At 42.1% G+C, this 21,292-nt stretch overlaps 1 protein-coding gene across 1 annotated transcript; it reads right to left on the bottom strand.

The window, feature by feature from the left end:
• Nucleotides 1-1,452: 1,452 nt before the first annotated feature.
• clic4 (chloride intracellular channel 4) lies at nucleotides 1,453-21,270 on the bottom strand. The gene is made up of 6 exons (XM_044375113.1): nucleotides 20,868-21,270; nucleotides 8,541-8,650; nucleotides 6,331-6,456; nucleotides 5,543-5,649; nucleotides 4,257-4,438; nucleotides 1,453-3,152 (listed from the first exon to the last, which is right to left on the bottom strand). Exons 1-6 carry the CDS (start codon nucleotides 20,934-20,936, stop codon nucleotides 2,988-2,990), a joined length of 759 nt encoding a protein of 252 aa, XP_044231048.1. The 5' UTR covers nucleotides 20,937-21,270; the 3' UTR covers nucleotides 1,453-2,987.
• Nucleotides 21,271-21,292: the final 22 nt, after the last annotated feature.

Raw genomic sequence — 21,292 nt, forward strand, 5'->3', positions numbered from 1 at the left:
TAACTGAACTTTTTTTTTTTGTGGAAAACATATCAGATAGGAATTATTAGTATTTTTAGATGTCTTGAAATATATCTGAATCCCCCCACACAATAAATGTTTTTCTTCTTATTACTTCAGTTGGATGTTTGAGCCTCACTGTGCAGTATGATGTATGTGCAGTTTGACACTAGAAGGCTGTTTTTCACATTCATCTGCTGAAGGGGGAAAGTTTCTCTGGCCTCACTTTAAATCTGAGATTAAGATGTGAACATACAAGCATGAAGTTTGGAAGTCAATCCTGGTGCAGTGTGCAATTTACATGAGATGTTTCCATCCAGCAGTTTAACTAAGGAACAATACTCATATAACATATGATATATTCACAGATTCCATATTTTTAATGAAGGAGAAGTAGATGACATTAAGGACTTTAAGAAGTTAATTGCATTTTTTTGTGGGAAAACCATATCAGTATGTATGTTTTGTATTTCTTAAAACATGTCTGGAGGGGATCTTTAAGTATTTGAAATGTTGCTTGAATGCAAGAAAAGCTCAAATTATCATAGCCTGCGTAGAAAAGATAGCTGGTCAATCCAAGGTTGAGAGGCTTATAACTAACTGCAGAGGAATTCTCATCACACGGTCCAATTTGTCCAACCTCCAACTTGTTGTTTCCCAAGCTCTCAACCACATCTGGTAGACTTCCTCAGTGGATAGAGTTGCTCAGTTGTCACAGAGATGCGATTGAAAGCTTTGGAAACAAGTAACTTTGACCTTGTGTTGGGATTTTCTTTTTGTGGAAACTGCTGTTTCCACAGTCAAGAATGAACCTTGAAGGTCAACTGCAAAGAGGACCAACATGTTATCCAGCCTTTTAACAATAAGCTACTCTGTTAATGCAATAATGAATGCCAATGTCCACTGAAACTCAGAGATGATGCCTGTGGTCGTTATACTTCCCGGATTGTAGGTCTGTAACTGATCTTTTGTCATTTCAAAGGGTGACTTGCTCACACGGGTACGGGATACTAAGGCTAAACGGTAAACTAACAACAAAATCAAATCGGAGCAGTAAATCAAATGCAATCCCATATACAGTAAATCTGACAGATATGTAATAACACTGCAGGTTTAAACAAGAACACAAGTGCCAATAAGAAGTTTATTTCAATTCAGTCAATATTGTTAAAAAAAAAAAAAAAAAGCCATGACATAGCTCGGATATTTTCTTTGTACAACATCGCACTCATGTTGTAATGAAATGATCTTTGAAAAAAAAAAAAAAAATCTTCCTGCAAAACATCCGCAGAGAGAAAACAAGGTAAGGCAAAGAGGAGATGGTTCATCTAAAATTAAAATCCAAGCAGGCAAGGAACAGCCCGTTTTCCTCAAAACTCTGGCGAGATGTATAAAATTTACACAATGAATTCTGAGCAATCAAAACAAATATGTACAATTCCTTTTTTTTTGTGTGTTTTTTATCAAATTCGTCTCATAACAAAACGTCCGCAAATACATGGCAAAACGGGAGAAAACAAAACAGGTTTTGCTTCGTCCGCACTAAAGCACTTTTGGAGCTACTGTATCGTAACATACATTCACTACCTTAGAGATCAATACACATACTGAAGACAGGGTGGAATTTGACCAGGTATTTATTACATTGCTACTCTCCTCGATTTGTTTTGTCATAAATATCTTTAGTGTCATCTTTCTTCCTGGTGCCTGACCGCACATTACAGTCCTCCCATCTGTATGCTATGGACAAAGAGAGAGTGTGAGGTTTCTTTTTTTTTATGCACTTCACTAGTTTACACAGTCGGAGTCATCCTATCCACAGTGAGATCAGAATAATGTGCCCTTTTTTTGGTCCGCGATGTGTAATCGAAACTACTGCTACTGTCAGCACGAGGCAAGAACGGACTTCCTTCATGCTTTACAAGAGGAGTCAGCTCGCTTCTCTGTGCTTCTCTTTTATTTGGAAATTTTCTATGGCAATGTGGTGATTGATAAAAGGCCAGTCTTGACAGTCTATACATCCTTGAACAGGTCTGCAAGCTACATGTGGATGAATATTTCTTTAGACCTCAGGTTATATTGTTCCTGAGTTGATACTTCTGCAGCCGGTACAGGTCGTTTCCTACAATTCTACTGAGCTGAGCTACAAGAGTTTTTGCCCGTTTGAGGCAGTAAAGAAATCAGAGCATGGACACCAGGTAGCTTTACCTGCAGTTACAATTACGCTGACTTATTTTAACAGCTCGACGTTAAAAATAAAGCATCTCTCGCTTGATATGTCAACCACTCAGGTTTGGGTTAGCTTCAGCTTCTACTTACACCTGTCTAATACTTGAGCAAGAAGCACTGAAGCTTCAACACTGTTTATAACACCTCTTAATAAGCCAAAAAGACAGAAAAAAAAAAAACTGCTTCTCAGTGTTCATTTTTATAGCAATCCTAGAAAGAAGAGCAATTTCAATATTAAACAGACAACAGGAAATTAACAACAGCTTGCAACCTTTTCCCCTGCATACACAGAGAAGGTCAGCTTAAAAAAGGTCACTTATCAGGGAGTGGGCTCCCGACACTGATAAGCACTGATACGCATGTCTGACTGCTTCTCCCTCGCCTCCGCATCTCAAACCGCCTCACAACATTCGTCGGCAAATGAAAAACAAAAGCAATTAATGTTGAAAGATGGAACAATAGTGACTTTTGCTGAATCAACTAATAGAGATCTTCATGTAATCGGAGAAAAAGAAAAAAAAAACAATGATCAAGGAGGATTCATGCGCTGGCGAGGGGGGAGGGGGGGGGGGGGGGGGGGGGGGGGTTCGCTCTAGATGAGGAGAGAAGGAAAAGATGTCCAGAGTTTTTCTTTCTCGTGAATGAGCACTTCAGTCCTGGTGCTGGGGAGAGGAGGTGTAGGGATGTGTGTGTGTGTGTGGGTGGGTGGGGTACGGGGTGAGGGATAGAAGGGGGAGGGGGGTCAGGACAGAAGAGGCTTATTTGACCAGCCTCTTGGCTACGTCTGCGTAGGCGATCTCGATCTCTTTGTCACTGGGGCAGGTGTTGGTGAACTCTTCGCGTGTGTAGGCGTTGTTCAGGTACTTCCAGATGGCCGTCATCTCTTTGGGGATGTCAAAGCCTCGGTACTTCTTGGCCACCACCTGAATGAAATCATAATAAATCATAAGCTATGAGCCTCGCCAACTGAGCTATGAAATCTATTATGACCTCACCAGTAAAGAAGATTATTAAATGTATTAAATCTTTGTGAAACACTGTAGTGCAATTTGTAAAATCTTTGCATTAGCTCAGGATTTCTCTAATCCAATCAAAACTGTTTCTCATTCAATTACACTTCTTAAGACATTAAAGAGCCTTAACTAATAATAGAATAATTACTTCAATAGAGTGAATAATTAATCACTTAAAGGCTTCAGTTAAACTAATTATAAAGCTGTTAAAGGGTTAATTTCTTGATTTCATTACAACAGAAATAAGCTTAACAATCCGAATAACTGTAACAGCCAAAAGCTGCTACTGTATATGAGACATTTCAACCACTTATTTTAAGATTTAAGACGATAAACAAAAAAGACAACTTCTATCAGCCTCTTCATGATATTTTTTAATCATGAGCCAACAAACTATACTCAGTATGAAAGCTGCTGGTTGATTTACACCACAAAGGGGTGTTTAGTGGTACGGCTGAAATAGCTTGATTAGTCCATTGACATAAAATGAATTTTGAACAATTTTGACAGTCGATTAATTATTAAAGTTAATTATTTATAAGGAAACAAATGCCACAAATTCACTTCAACTTCTAAGAAGTGAAGACTTGCTGCTTTTCTTTATTTTCTATCATTGTAAACTGAGTCTCTTTGAGTTTTAGATCATCATATTTCATGATATTTCAAGACAATAACTGTAGCTCTGGGTAATTGTGATGTATATTGCACATTATATGGACCTAAAGATAAATGGATGGCAGATTAATTGATAATGGAAATAACTGTTAATGGCAGCCCAACAGTATTAGTCAGAAAATGTGGCTTATGCTTTATTTTAGAGATTACATTATTAACAGAATCACACACTATATCACTGGAATGGTAATATAAAACCAATAATAAAAAAAATTGGGCATTAATCTTAGGGCAAGCATGTTAAACCGTAATCTTTAAAATACTACACATACCCCTTTAGGTTCCTAAATATACTGTCAAACTGGTTCAACATTGTTATTGATTTTACTCCATGCTCACCTTGACTATGTGCAGCTTGGGCAGCAGGTTGCAGTCGGCCAGAGTCATTTCCTCTCCATCCAAGAACTTGCGGGTGGAAACCTTGATGTCCTCGATGCTGTTGTGGTCGATCTCGTCGGGCAGTGGTGAGCTAAGATACTCATCCAACTTCTGCAGTGTCTTCAGCAGCCCGCGCTCCAGAGCTGCACACAGACGAACAAGGGATGTTGTTAAAACATTCAAAACTTTAAAATTTAATTCTTTATGTATTCAGTAAATAAGAGCAAATAATCTACTTTTTTTTTTTTACAGTGTTAAATTCGGAAGGTTTCTCTGCCACAGCTGTCTCAGTCATATGTTCAACCACCACATGAGGGCAGTATTTCATCAAGAGACGAGCCCTTCTGCACATGGAAATTATACATAAAGGAACACTAACACCGTCTACTACAATAGCAATTTAATACAACAGCCCAGGAACAAATACCATCTTTAGGAAGCTCATATTGTATTGTAAGATGCACATAATATCCACCCCCTCATTTCAATGGATTGCGTAGGTGTTCTATTTTCTCCTCAGCCTATATCCATTCATCCATCTATAGGTTATTCATAAACAATATTCTATTGTTAGAAAATATGATATGAATGTAGCTGCGTGCACCACTCGGTAGTTCAACAGTACACTAGACTACTTTAGAGAACACTTATCATTGAGCCATGAGATTCAGCCTCAAACTGTGTTTACACAGCCTTGGATTTCAGATCCAGCTCTCCATGGTTCAATATTTTCCCAGGGTGGAGAACATCCAACTAAAACATGACAGAAAATCTTGGTATTTTGTAAGTATCATAAACATCCTTCCAAAAATTGTCTCACCAAGGATGCAACAGAATCTCTAAAGACAATAGATTGCATTTTTTTTTTTCATATTATTCCAATAATCTCATGTTATGTTTGTGATAGGGTCTTTTTCTTACAGTGTCTGAGGTGCATGAATCAAGAACAGGAAGGATGAGATTGTGAGTGCTAGTTCATTTTCAGGACAGCTGCTCTGTGGTTTTCCACAGCGCTGCACCAGGTGAGACGGGGAGCATGAGGACAGGAGGAGGCAGCAGAACAAAAGCTCTGTGTTTCTGACTCAGGCCATAATCCACCAATCGGGGCAGGGCTACCAGTGTCGCCTAGCAACCAGAGAATTCACCCTGCACAATTGGAAGGTCTCTGGATCTCTGCTCATAACCTGTGTGTGTGTGTGTGTGTGTGTGTGTGTGTGTGTGTGTCACAGACAGTATGTGTATCTTACCTTCATTTGCATCTGGTTTTGAGTTCTTGATATAGGCTGAAAACTTGGCAAAGATGTCCATACCGGCTGTGTTGGACTCAGGGTGTCTTGCACCAAGCTTGATGAACCTACATACACACACACATGCAAGAAAAAACACACATAAGTACAGTATGTATGAAGTATGCTTTAAGGATATTCGGTTTTTCCTGCTACTCATATAAGACCAAAATCAGCAATTAATCGATCCTGTCTTTAGTCAATCTCACATTGTAGTGCTGCTGTAAATATTCACTAGAACACCAAATGTTTATTAATCCACCAATCTGAAAATAGTCCAAAAAAAGTGCAACATTTAATCTTGTTTGAGTAAAGTTAGTTAAAAACTACAGTGCTAAGATGTTTTAGGTTAACTATTTATCTTTTTAACAATGAAAGTACATAAAGTTCCAGTCAAAGGTTTGGACACACCTTCATATTCCCCTGAATGAGAAAGTGTGTCCAAACTTTTAACAGGTATTGTAATCGTGCCACATTTTTAAAGACTTATGTATTCAGTAAAAAGGAATGGACTTTGAAGCCGGGGAACTATTAAGTGTTGGCCTAACACACTGTTGGTTTTGGTCTGTTATATATAGAACATCACCAGAATATCACCCTTATCTTTAACTCAGTAAAACTTTTATCTGCATTTAAATACAGCTGATACTTCTACCTGTCATTACATGCTAACAGTGTGATAAAAAGCCAACACAGTCTGCTCATGACAGCAGAGTTAGCTGCTACCACAGAGATGAGAAAGCACTCACTTGGGTGGGCAGAGGACATCCTCAAGGAACTCCTCGATCTTGTTGACATCAGTTTTGACCTCGCCGTTGAAGGTGATGAAGGGCGGGTGCGTGCCCGGGGCCAGGTTCTGAAGATCTGCAGGCTTCCTGCATGAAACAGAGTGGGGTGATTTTAGCGAGCCAATGCAAGCAGAGCCAAATCAGCAAACAATTAAAACTTTTTTTTTTTTTTTTTTTTTTTTAAACAATGCATGGTTGCCGAGCTAACACGATCCAGTTGTTTGGCAGTGAAAATTACATTTCATGAATAAAATGAGTCACTTTGTATAGTTCAAATAAGTTCAAGTGCTGTGGTTCCGTGATAGCCTGCTGCACTTTAAAAACACTTTTTCTAGAGCCTTCCAGCGCTCCTCCTTCTGTAACAACTAGACCATCTCCATGAGTGTGTTTGTGTCTCTCTCTCTCTGTCTCTCTCTGTCAGCCTTCAAACCAGCACATGTTGTACCAGATGTCTCTGGGCGGCAGATGACACTGACACACATAAACAAAAATGAGCATGTGTTGAATAATTAGTACGAACACTTGTGAAATCCACAGAACCCAGACGCTTAAATCCCTTTAGTATGAAACAATATCACACAGCCGTTTCTCAACAACTGTTGAATAATAGCTTGTTGTGATCCAGCAGATTGCCTGAATCCTCTTTGATCTATAACTAAAACTAGCCACTAGGTTTTTATTGTGACGATGTGCACACAAGGGTGGCTGAGTTTTGGGACAAGCCATCTAAGGGCACAAAATAATAAACGGGAAATGACTTCAACTCTCTGGCATGCAAAGGGGAAGTGGCACCCTCACCCAATGATATCACTGAGGAGTAGGTAAAAAAAAAAAAACTGCCTTGGGATTTACAGGCGACACAAATACAGCCTTGACCCAAGAAAAGACGTAAACTCAGGGAAGATAAAACATTGACATGTGACAGTCAGTCCCTCCCACTGTTCTTCCATTTATATACTACAATAAAAGAGCCATAAATATGGCAAACACCCGCCTTCTTCTGCAACACATGGTCGTTTTCTGTTGACTCAAGATTACAGGCGTTGATACAGCATGGAAAAACTGAAGCCTGAATCAGTTGTCCTTCTAGAAAGAAATAAAAAAAATAGAAGTCTAAGTAGTCACTCCAGCTGAACAAAGGCTTGTTAGAGGAGTGAGGGGTAAACAGACACTGCTAAGTAGACGGATATCCTCCATTGCCTTTTACAGGATATCATGACATTCTGTTTTATGTTACACTCCCTCTGCCAGTGTATGCCAGGGAAATATATGCAAATACGCCCGAACCCATGCACTCATCTTGAATGTGCAGGCATGCATGAAAACCAAATAACTAGTCACTGCTTTCCTCCTTTTGGCTGTATATAAAAAAAAGAAGCAAAACATTCAGCAAGTACATCTCTGTTGTGTTTTGTCAGTGAGCAGAGGTCTCCACGTCCCAGAGGAGGAGACGAACCAGCTGCCACATGGATGAACCGCGATTTGGAAAAAAACGTCAGGAATCTCTGAATCTCTTGAGTCAAAACACACATGATGAAGAACGACCATAGAAACCAGTCGTTCATCTGACCATGGCTGAAAATAATCTGGCACTTGCCTCTTCTGGCTTCACAAAGTGGAAAAACATTTAGGGAGCATTTAGATGAATCATAAAGCAAGCAACATAGTGGGTTTAGTAAAGAGCTTCTGGTGCTGGAATCCACATGCGTTCTCTTGCAGCTGAGAGGAAAAAAAAAAAATTGTAGTTGAAATTGCAGAGGATCATCGTTTTCTGACCCCAGTGGTGAAAAATAACATGTTGCCCACCAAAAATCTAAGCAGGAAGTGTGCAGAGTGAAGAACCCTAAATAGACTCTCCAGAGTCTGTATGTTTATTTTTCTCTGATTTTCTCCAGCCTGGGAAAGGGTCATGGGAAAACCAAATAAGCAGTCGGGGAAGCAGCGAGCGTGTTAGAGGTGGGGCGGAATCAAAGCGTTACAGAGCCGCTAAAGGCCTTTGAGGAAACGCCCAGAAAAACAGTAGGAGGCTATCAAAGGAGGAAGAAAGTTAGGTAAATTTTGTTTTTTAATTATGGAGTAACCGCTGATAAAAACACGCAGCAGAGGAAGATGATACGTAAGAAGAGGGAAGAGATAGTGAATCGGGGGGGAAGGGGGGGAGCGGGACTCACCTCTTGAGATCCACTGTGGTGACGTTGAAGACGACTCCTTTGAGCCAAAGGATCATGAACAGCCTCTGGGAGAAGGGGCAGTTCCCGATGCTCTCTCCATCGCTTCCCGCCTTAAATAGACAAACACACACAGCCAGTTAGAAAAGGGTATCAGCAATGTTCTTATTCCTAAAAACGGACTCTACAAAAAATCAGCTTCCTACCTCATGGAGACGTTAAGCTAAGGAGGGGAACGTTTCACAGATTTAATTATTGCAAGAATCAGATTTCTTCCACTGATGGCTCTTAATTTAGGGGGGACGGGGACGGAAAAAAAAGTCCCGATAATCTTGATAGAGATCACATCTCTGTTGCACAACCTTTATGGCCCGGGGCATTTTACTGCACTCACCCAGAGAGGGCCCGTTTCAGACAATGACTCTTTCATACACATTACAGGCTGCCTTCGAAAGGCTTCGAGGAGGAGGGAAAGAGTAGAGGGCCGACCCTCTCGTCTTAAATGCTTCGGCACACTTCCTCTCCATTAATCTGCAGGACTACTGTTTAAGGGTAAGAGGAAACTTCTGAAGTGATTAAAACGAGCCGGCCTCTTGTTTCCTCTTTTGGTAGACTGCACAATCACAAGACTGAGCAGTGATGGTAGGAATGAGATCAATTGGGAAATGGCGCATGTCCTCCAGATTAATGACGAACGCTCATTGTTCGGACCGAAGACGAGACTGGTTTGAGAAAGCAAAACATGTTTTTTTTTTGACAATACACCCCTATCACCCCCACAATGGCAGTGATTTCTGTCTCTCGAACAGACTCGGCTACGGGAGGGTGCCGCAAACCGTCAGAGATATCTCCTGCCTTCCTAACAACCATCCATCTCTTTGTCCATGCGCTCTCTCCTCTTTCCAAACCTCTAAATCATCCCTCGTTTTGCTCGACTTGCAGCCATGTAGGGAGTGACGAGGGTGTAGCAGAGGACAAATATGGTTTGGATTCTTAATCAGAGGGCAGTAGAAGCATTTCATTTGATTAACTGAGCTCTGCGCACTATCTTAATGAAATCTGCCGTGCTGACTGGCGCACAGTTGTGTCCCCTGCAAGACAACCTACTCAGTTTCAATTAAACCGAAACTGAGAGACATCACTGTGAAACTCAAATTGTTCTCATTAACTCCTTTTCTTTTTATTCATAGTGCTTTGCCCAAATGTCATCTCGGTTTTACTTCTTCGTCTTAAACACTTGAACCAGCGTCACTGTCACAACCTTAAATCACACACTTGAAGTTTGAGAAACTGGATAAAATGCTTGTTGAGGTATGCCATTCTCCAAGCAAGGCGGGCCAAAGGAAAAAAAAAAAGAAAAAAAAAAGAATGCATCGTATTCATCTATTCACAAGGACAAGCATGGAGGTCATTCAAGTATCTGCGCTCTGGAATGCACCTCTTCATTCAGCGCATTATTGTAGCCGGGCCTCTGTGAGACGGCTGAATATCGTCTCTTATGTCAGTCAGTCGCTCCTCGTTCCCCCCTCGTTCGCTGCAGCTCTCGCCTCTGCATCGGTCCAACCTTTTGTCGCTCTTTTTGGCAACTGCAGAGGTTGATATGTAAGGCGTGTCTGTACAGGTGATGCAAAGGACATCACAAATCAACCGTGTTTTCTCACGCTGAGTGCTAAGTTGCCGACAGATGTGCAAAGACCGGAGATGCAACGTTGAATAAAAAAATAAGATTAAAATCAGTTTTGACTCGACAACTGCTGCAGAGAGATATTTCGGTATCAGAGACGCAGGTTGTGAAACGTCCTCAATAGAGGACTTTGTTTGGGAGTGTTGAGTCTGTCCGGCAGCTCCTTGCCGGTGCGGACAGGCTGGCTGCTGTTGTCCTCTGTGTGACGCCCAGTGGGATGGCTCTGTTTGATCTGCCTGCTGGCTTCCATTGTACAACGGCTGTCCTCCCAACGCCCCCCCCCTCCCCTCTCTGAATTCAATATCTGAAAAGCTTGGATTAGATCACTGCCTTTGTTCAGCAAATGAAAGTCCTCTTTCCATCTTACATGATTCGATTCCAAAACAAAGCTTTGGGCGTGAAGTCTTGGGGGTATCACGGTTCACAGCCATCACTGGACTAGCATTAGCTGATCCTTAAGGGATCAGAAACACATCAATGGGATGATTACTCCATTTTCCCCCACAGCGCTACACCTACAGAGAACCATTCAGTTCTGGATCAAGGGTAGCAATGCAGCGCAGCAACTGTTCCCATGGTGATGGCCAGACACATATGACATGGAAAGCGGAGCACACGGTGTGGAGGGGATTACCAATTCACAGGTAAACCGTCTCAAGTGAGCTCTCTCTTTTAAAAAAAAAAAAAAAAAAAAAAAAAAAAGCAAACCGCATGACGCAATGTGATTTGTAAATCAAAGGAAGCTTACTGTATTTCAACACAGTGAGCTGCTTTTAAGCTGAGTTCATCTAAGAACTGAGCCTCGAGTGGCCAAAAAGAAGGCCACAGCAGCTGAAAAAGACATTTCACACTTCTTCTTTCTCTCTCGGCCTGCTCTCGGAGTCGTGGCAGGGCGCCTACCCTCTGGAGTCTGCAGCACAGCAGACTGCAGCTCTCTGCCAAAGACACTGAGAGCAGGGATCTGATGCAGACAGAGAGATATTACAGGAAATAGGGAGGAAATCGGGGATCATGGGTAGTGCTAACCGACGTGAGGGAGAACAAGCGGTAATAGATGCTTTAAGTGGGAGGAAGAAAAAAAAAAAGATAGCAAGCCTTAGAGGCTGCGTCGCTCTGTTTGGCACACTGCTCGTTTCTTCCTCCTCCTCCTCCCCCTCCCCCTCCATCCCTCTCCCCTTATCCTGGGCCTCTTTGTGAAGTCGGGGGGGGGGGGGGGAACTATTCCAGAAATGTCCTGTTACTCCCACCGAAGAGGGCGCTTTGTTTAATTTAAGTGATGATGCTGGTGGAGCTGCATTTCCGTTGCCTGTGACACATTAACTGCTGCGCTGAGAGGGAAGGGCTGCTCTACATGTGACTATGTGGACTCAAGTCAGAGTGATATTCAGTAATATTTGTGCTGAATAACATTTAAAAGTAGTACCTGAATCATTAATTAGCTTAAAGAATGATCTCTGTGAAGCCGTGAAACTTATAATCTAAAATTAAAATCTTTTGTTTGAAGCCTGTGGCCTAAAACAAAAGTTGAAAGAGTTTAGGAAACCGCTCCAAACATTGTTCTCCTCCACCCAGCTAATGCTTTCCAGAGTGCAAGTATCATAGTTTGACATTCAGAAAAGGGCTTCTGGAGAAGCTTCTATACAGCAACAACACAAAGCGCTTCTTGTTTGTTGAGTTTTAAGCACGTCACCAGTTAGCGAGGGGGAAAAAAAAAAAAAAAAAACACCCCAATAAAACACCGAAGCGAGGCGATAAATTATTTTTCGGAACAAGCCCTTATAAGGCAAGGGCACATCGGTTGAGAAAGATGCACATTTTCCGAGGAGTAAACCAGCCATTCATTTCCAAATATAACACTTAACAGTGCCCAGTGTGTAGCTTTCTATTTTGCCTCCTGTGTCAAAGAACATGAGTCACATCTTGCAGACGGTTGCGTACACCGTCTTCTACAGAGAATTCCCCCTGATGTGGAGTTGCGATAATAACGTCTGGGCCACTCGACAGCTGACTACCACTGACAGTCTCTTGAGGATGGACTGGAGAGTCAACAGATGCTTGTTTATTTAATACCAAACACACACAGCTGCCCGGTGGAGAGTGTGAGTCATGCAGACGCTGGATGTTATCTAGGAGGAGTTGTTGTCCAGGACATCACGGCCCTGCAGCAGTACAATGAGACCTCAGTCAGCTGGGGGTATGTGGTGGAGGTGGGGTGGGTGGGGGGGGTGAGCAGTCATGTCTTTGAAACAGTCTTTTCTGAAACACAGTGAGGTCATACCTTATATCACTTCCTCTTTGACTTTATTAAAGTACCTCTGACTAACCTCACACATCTCAGCTCTAATGAGGATGATGTCATGTGCCCACTAGATGTTGTGTGCACTAATACAGGTACAAAACTGGATCCTCTTCACAAGTCCAGTCCTATAACGTTTTACGAGCAGGCACATAAAACGCAAGAGCTGCTCAACTCAACCTCTCCCTCTTTTACTCCACTTTCTCAGACATTTCTACTAATCTAAAGCGGTTATGTTTCTTATCGTCATCATCATCATCATCATCAGAAGCAGACTTTTTTTTTGTTTTTTTTTCCAGACTGGTGATGAGACATCAGTTACATCAGCCAGCAGTCAGAGACAATGGATCCTGTTCAAGCTGGGCACGGCCCTCAGTCTCTGCTCACAGCCTAATTTTAGTAACATGGCGGCCCGTGCCTTCCCCTCCCCAACACACTTCATATTCTAAAATTGGGTGGGCTGCTCAGCAAGTTCAAGCCACTCTTTGACCGAATAAGGAACTGACGATGTAACAAGCTCCGCAGCGTTCCTCCTCCTCCTCCTGCTGCTCTGACACACAGCAGGAATGTCCGTTTGAGAGTGGGCAGCCATGGTAACGTCATGGCAACGCCTCTCCCTGTTTGCTGGACAAGTATGCGGGTTGGGCTGAGGTTAGGACTGTGACAGGACTGTAGCACTTGGACCCGAAGCTGGATGTTGCAGGCAGGGTTAGTCAGCTTATGTTGTCTTAGCTGAACTGAACCAGGTTGAGTGGAATAATGAGTTATGTTTATGACCCATAAACTCTTATGTCATATGTTCTACTCCTAAGAGAGGTCACTCAGGGTCAGCTACAGTCCACCTGAAAAGCTAGGAACAGTTTTTGAAAGTCAGTAACAATATTTTTGGATTCAAACTTCTGATATATTTTCCAGCAGTTGCTTCAGTTAATAGCGACCTGGCTTAAGATGAGTTGTTTGAGTAGGGCTGGAAATTTTTCAACACAATTTGATACTTCAGTGTTGGGAACGTTGCCCAAGCCATGTCTATTTCAATACCTTAGTTTGAGCTAGGGCTTGAACAAATAATATTTTCATTATCCATTCATCTGCCGATTATTTACCCTATTAATCATTTAGTTTATGAAATGTTAGAAAGTAGTGAAAAAATAGCCATCCCAGTTTGTCGAAGTTCATGGTAATTTCTTCAATTATCTTGTTTTGTCCAACCTAAAATCCAAATACATTCAATATACAATAATATAAAACAGAGAAAAGCAGCAAATCCTCACATTTGAGAAACTGGAACCAACAAATTTTGGGCATTTTTTACTTGAAAAATGAAACAATCAATCCATTATCAAAATAGTTGCCAATTTATTTATTTTTGATCAACTGATTAATTGACTAATTCACTGCACCTCTACTCCTTTCTTTACCAAAAGAAGCCAAACTTCTACAATTGTCTAAATACAAGCAGCAGTGCAAGAACTTCCTCTAACTAAACTACAATCTAATATTGGTGAAATTATTACATAAATAAAGAACGAAATATGATTCCAGCCTTTGGTACTTTTTCCGTAATCCGTGCTATGGGCACATTTCTGTCTATACCAAAAAAGGATTTAGTCTCGATAAGCAGCCCCATGTCTGAATGACTCGGTATGAGCTGGGTGTGTACTGACAGCTGGGTCCCTAAATCTGACCACATTCAGAGAGATGTACACAGGAGTCAGATACTGCTGGAGCATGGAAATGCCATCACATCCTTGGTGTGGCTCTGACTCAGGCTGACATCACTCAGTGGAAACCTCAAGACTTCCAGTCAGACACAGGCCTACTGTGCTGGAGCACACGAGCACTGCACATGAGAACCGTCAGTTTCAGTGGAAAGTTGGGAGACCGGAGTCAAAAAGAGGGTTCCTGCATAACCATGCTATAGCAATGATGTAAGCTAAGTCAATAATGTTACAACCGCTGTATTCAGCCCAAGTGTAGAAGAGATAAGACAGCCAGTCCGGGTTTTAAGAGGCACAAGAAGAGCGTTTGGTGATGAGTAATACAGCTCTGAAATGACGGAAAAACAAACAGACAGCCATGTGGGAGATCAGCATGAACCAACGATCATCTTCACTCTGACTGTTGGCCAACACAAACAACGAGCTGCACACTGAAGTCAATACCAGCTCCGACACTCCACCTACTTACACAGTCATAGACCCCAGACTGATGACTAGGGCAGACTCATGTATTCACACTTACACACCCGCCCACACAAAACCTGAACTTCCCTGTTTTTAATCAACATTTGCCTGGGAAATGACATGGAAACCCTGCCACCGAAAAACATCTAAAACTTCTTCAAAAATCAACTTCACACTGTTGGTCGCAATCAATTTGAACTGGTATAACCGAATTTTACCATTAGCTGTCGCACATGACTCAGCCGCTCCTGAGTGTAACATAATGAGAGCCGCACAGTGCACTACGGAGCGATTATTAAACTGAGTACCCATCTTACTAACAATTTTAACTTCATAACACAACAATTAATAACCCACGACTAACTCTCTTTAACAGGGCAAAACACCATGGCACACGACAATTTGTGGCACATAATCGATTTGTAACACTAATAATTGTTCATTTACAAAATTACACTGCCTAATGGCATGCTGGGTACAGCTCGCTAGCTAGCCAGGTAGCATAACAGTATGTAAACAGCAGGGAGAGGCTCTGTTGCTACAGTACATGCAGGAAAAGAAAAGATAGATGGAAGATGAAGAAAGAGAGACCAGAGATGCACCAGAAGAACTTGAGAGAGAGAGGAGCTGTGTCTGCTGTTTGGAAGTTTTTTGGTTTTAAAAAGTCTGACATAGAGTATGCAGTGTGCTCTCTTGGGTTCCGGTCATTTTTGCTGCCTTCAGGTACGTCTACAATTTGACGGTTGGCCCTACAGGACCTATTCTCCAGGTTATCAAGGCGGCCCAGGAGTGAATTATTCTGCATCTGCAGTGATTTTATGGTGGCTTTCAGCTGCGGTGAGTCTTTCAAAACTTTCACCAGCCAGTGCTTCTGTATGGTTGAGGCCGCTCTGGAAAGCATTTATTTGTTTGCAAAACGAGTCTACAGAAGATTGAACAGGCTGGATTGACGTCTTAATCAGGGTAGACATATTTTCTCTGAGACTGCCTTGCTGTCTATCCAGCTCCGTGATCAGTTGGTCCGATTACTAATGCAATACAAGTTGCATTCAGGGCCGTCGGCACACGTTGCTGATGTAGGCTACTTTTTAAATTCGCTAGAAAGTCTCATAAAATGCCGGTTCAAATAAAATCAAACCCTTTAAGCTCATACACCGGACCGGACCGGCAAAACCGGAAACCCACCCAACCCTAATCTAGACGGCCGCAAACCACCCTTTGGCACCAACACAATGCCAGCATGCTGTTACTACACATGCCAGATACGCATGGCAGCAAAAGCCTGCACCACGGTCACACAAACACTGGCCTCATCAGTAATTCCGAGCAGACACAGCGTCTCTCTGACCTGCAATTGAGTGGCCTGTTGGTACCAGTCTGGGACATACTGCCTTGCTTTTCACATCATGGAGGAGAAAAAAGAAAAAAAAAAAAAAATCAAACATGCAAAACACGTGAGGAACAGCTCACGCACAGGCCTTCGAGTTTGCATGGGTGTAAACTGTATTTATGGATCATATTATTACATGTAATAATGTGACACATCTAACTAGTATTCAAATATTTTCCTGGAAATTTCTGCTGTAGTCAAAAATGTTCACAATATCAATACAGTACATGATGGAGGTAAATTATTGATTGAAATCAACACTCGAGATTCAAATCAACCATTGTCATAGCCCTCACTGTTTAGCCGTGGTTGGGACGTTAACATTAAGTAGGGGGAGTGCTCTATTTGCTTTCTTCTGCCTAGAAATGGTATATGGGAGACTTGAGGTTGAACGATGATGAGATGATGAGATGATGAGATGAAGAGTCAAGGAACTCCTGTCATCTTATCCTCCATGTTCAGGTACTACACTTTGGGTTACATACACTTCAGAAGGCTCTGCTATGAAGACAGCACGTGAAACACAAGCTGACTGGATCATGTTGAGACTGATTGAGTTACATGTGCAGCGAGGAAGGCAGATTCTTCTCATTTTAAGGGGTCATACACACACCTCTGACAGTGAAGGTGAAGGTAAAGGTACAGTCATTTTTCCTCTGTATACTGATATTTGCTGCAACCTGTATAGCCATATTAGTTAACTGGTAAAAACACACCAATATATAAAGTGGCACTTCTCTGCATTGGGATTAAATGTTCAAAGTCTCAGATCTATGTTGTTGTAGGCTGGTCTCACTTCCTGTCTCCTTACAGGAGGAATGCCTCATTAGCCATTGGCTTCCTGGTTAGCAAACACAAATGGGGTTATCTCTTCCTCCTAATAGACAGAACTAAGCTTTTCCTCTGGATATATTAGCACAACATGATATCTTAGGGCATATTTAATCAGGAACGATCAGGATTGCAAAGATTCAGTCTATATGCTACTGACAAAGAACTTGAAATGGACATCTGAATTGGTGTAATAACACACTGCCAGGTCGATTAGGCCAGTGTCCAGAGAGTCAGTCAACCAGACAGCTACACTGAAGAATCAGTGACAGGCCAGGTGCTGCAAAAGCAAAATCGTAGCGCAGAAACAACAGCGCACAGCACTCTATAACAGTAACAAGCCATTAATCTTTGTCCCCCAGCTCATGATGCTGACTGCAGCATTGCTACAGTGCTTGGGAAAAATAAACTGCTCCATTGATTTTCCTATAAAAAAATAAAATAAAATAAAAAAGCAGCACTCAATTGCCTAGAATACCACCCAAGGGGAAGAGAAATTTTAATATGAAAAGCAACATGCAAACAATAAGAAGTTTTTTTTTCTTCATGTTAGGCAGGTTTCATGTTTGGTTGCTAGTGAAACTATGTAAGTCACACTTGACCCTGACATGTAGTTTCATGCAACTGCATTGACTGGAGCACAATAACTACTTAAAAAGGTCATTGTGTTTCCATAAAACAGTACATCACAAGGCTTAAGTCTGGTTGTCACATGTTGATAGCACAATATAAGATGAGCAGCTTTTCTCAAGGCCTCTTGAATAAACGTAAAACAACAGCGTCATCAAGTCTAGGGTTTAGGGTGTGACACATGTTCCACAGCACATTTTTCTCATGTCCAGGGGAAAGAAAATGACAAATGTGAGTGGGCATTAATTCCTCCTGCAGACTTGGACCGACATTGTTCATCCCAATCATCCCTAACAGAAGTACTGCTTTGTTGGGACTTCTCTTGCAGCGCTTCCATCGCCACGGTTCCCATGAGACTGTCCTGAAGGGAATACACACAAACACAGACGGGCCTTATGCCACCCAGACATAAAAGCACTTCTCCCAAGATGTTTTCTGGCTCTGCTGTCATTGCTGGCAAGAGTATGGAGACAGCAAGAGAAGGCTTTGCGAGCATTAGTGTGACCTTGGCACATTGGCAGCTAAGAGACGCACACACACACACACACACAAACAGAGATAAAGCCTGGCTGTTTCTCTTGACTCATCTATATTCTGTACACTTTCATACGGTCAGGTCATATGCTGGTGGAGGATTACTGTCTAGGCACGCCTGAATTAAAGCTGTGAAAAAAAATGACTGGAAACATAACCTCCGCTGTAACGATTTAATGAGGAAATGATGCACTTTAACTAAAGTGAATGTACTTCACCGTCCTGGAGAAGTAACACAAGCTTAGTAGCTTCAGAACAGCTTTTAGTGAGAGTCACTCAGCCTGATTCAATCAAGTAGTGCTCTAATTAACAGAAAAAGGGACGGATGCTCCTTGGTTGAGGAGGGGAAAGATTTCATAACAATAATTCTTCATATTTATATGGATCTTCACTTTTTCATACTTTACTGTACACACATACTGTACACATCGCCCAGTTATAACATAAATGTCTTATAATGTGTGGAAGTGTCAAGTCAGACAGATAGGGACAGATGCTGGTACATCACCCTCTTCACTGTGCCAGCACAGACTACTAGTGTGTGCAAAATGATATCTAATGAGATCAAGGGTCGATCCTACCTCTTACATAGTCATTATGTCATTTGCAACTCAGCGCAATTAACACAGACAATAACATCTCCACACCCTCAAAGATGAGCACGAAGTGTTTCCATAGCAATGAAACAACTGTTGCTATAAACACTGCAGGTGGACTTCAACTTTGCAGGGTCATCAAAATTCTCTCTAAGAAGTAAGATAGTCAGCTACTTTTAATGTGTAAACAGTGTAAACAGTGTAAACAGTGCTGCATCCTCTCAAGTTATACAGACATAATACAAACTCATGTTCTCTGCGTATATAATTAGTCAGCTTTGATATGTGGCAGTCCCCTAACAGATGTGACACCGGAGTGTGTGTTGAGGGTACACACAGTTCGTTATCAGCTGTTCCCAGAGGCCCTGCTCGCAGCAGTGCGCCTATGGCAACCTGTGCGCCTGCCATTGTCTCCCATGACTGTGTTTAATGCAGCACAGTGAGAACAACAGCATCAATAATAGATGTGGACATGTCAGACGCTGGTGCAGAGTCATGTGAAGGCGATAGGGATGAAAGGCCATTTCACACACACACAATGGAAGAAACTCCTGCACACAACGGGCTGTACAGTCCAAGGAGGGAGGGGCTGAGAGGGAAGAGTTGGCCACATGTGTAAACCTTCCAGGCCTGGGGATGATGTAACCTCTCCTGTAGGCTGTGAGAGGTAGTTAAGAGAAATGTTCTGGCCTCTACTGAGGCGCCTGCTCAGCCTATCAATGCCCCTATATTTATCCCCAACAAAGGTTTCTCTTTAAAGAGTCAACAGGAACAACACAAGTAGGACAGAGGTTTTATATGGAAAACTCATAAGAGGTCACCCTAATTTGCAATTTAAGCACAGCAGACTTTAAAGGTCATTTGCAAGCCCCTGGTGACAGTATGTCACACTCCGTGGCAGTGGGCAGGTGTTATAGGTTACAAATGTATGATTTGATTGAAGTTAAATAATCAATCTGAGGGATAAACACAGCAAGTTCTCTCATTTTTAACATTTACAAATGTTTTTCAGTGCTGCAAGTGTTCACCATCGCAACCATTATGAAGTTTTCGCTGTTCTGGTCAGAAACATCCCACTCTCTCTCAATTCAGGACCCCATATACCCCCTCCCCACAGCCCCAGTCCCTTGTGTCCCAGCCCCACGCTCCCCACTACCCCCCTTTTTCTTTCCTCTCCCATTTTCCCGCCCTAGAGAGCAACAGGCTGAAGAAAGGAAAACAGCAATTCCCAACCCTCCTCCACCACCACCATCATCATCATCATCATCATCATCACGGCTGAATGGATGCACAAGTACAGTTTTAGGGGAAGTTGTGGAGATAATATAACATATGGAGATAGCATCATATTAAAAGAAGGATGTAAAGAGCATCCATCAGGCTCTGTAATGCATCACCATATATAAACGTGGTGAACTGTGCTGTCCAGAAAGCAAGATTAACAGTTGTCGGACATTAAATAACAACTGTCAAGAACACCAGAAACAGATGCATGCAGCATACATTTGTCGTTCATACTCCTGTCTTATAAAGTAATGTAAATATGGAAAAAAAAAAGAATGTTTATCACAACAGCATCACCAAACTTGATGACAAGATGACCCAAACCCCAAACTCACAGTCAAATGACTGGTTTGAGTCAGCATTTAAGCAGCATTTAAGCACATCCAACATATTTCCATCACTCTGCGTCTCTATATAGTGTATCAGTTAACTTACAAGCATAAAAAATACAATTACAGCGATAAAGTTAGGCAAATATAAAGTGTTGAATCGGCTGTTATGGATCACAACCACTGAGCTTTTGTTAACAAATGAGCGCCCAGTTTTCAGCATGGCAGACTAGTCTTTCCCCATAATGGGAGGAAAACTGCACCCGCCCTGCCTGTGACACTGCAGGGTTATGGATCTAAAACTAGTGGAAAAATTAAACTTAATGCGTCAGGAAATATTGTTCTTCTAGCCTGTATCACATATAGAAAACCCCGACAGTGAAATACTATTGCTAGCTTTAGTGGTCTTAGCTCTGCAAAGCCTCCTTTGTGGAAATAGCGAACATTAATGTTAACGTTACTTTAACTTCCAAGGTTGAAATTAAGTATTCATCCTTAGTATTGTCTCATTACAGTAGGTTTAGTCTAGTGTGTTTAAAAATGATAAAATTTGCTCCATGCGGCTGGTCTTACCTTCACAAACAGCTCGATAACGGGCTCGTTATCCGCCTTTACTCCGTTCTGCGGTACCGACAGCGACATTGTGGATGCTACTTTTTGAAGTTTTTCTAACAAAGATGAGTTTTTTCTCTCTCTCTCTCGCTACCACGCCCGACTTAGCTCAGTCCTCTTCTCCACCACTCCACCTTTTTCCCGCACTGAAGCCCCACTAGGCGCCTTTTCTCCCCAAGGAGAGTCCGGTCGGTGCTGGAAGCAGAAAAGTCTGTTTGAGGCAGCGGTGTCCGCCAGATACAGTTGTTTTTTAACGGTGCTATTTAACTTCAAGCTAGCTAAAGCTACAAAGACATCGTTGAACTGCGAGGCTCTTTGCTGCTGGTTGAGTAGCGATGATGAGGAGGACGGGAGGGAAGAAGCAACGGGAATATTTGAAGCCGTGA

Source organism: Thunnus albacares, chromosome 15, assembly GCF_914725855.1.
Source record: "Thunnus albacares chromosome 15, fThuAlb1.1, whole genome shotgun sequence".
NCBI classification, from domain to species: domain Eukaryota; kingdom Metazoa; phylum Chordata; class Actinopteri; order Scombriformes; family Scombridae; genus Thunnus; species Thunnus albacares.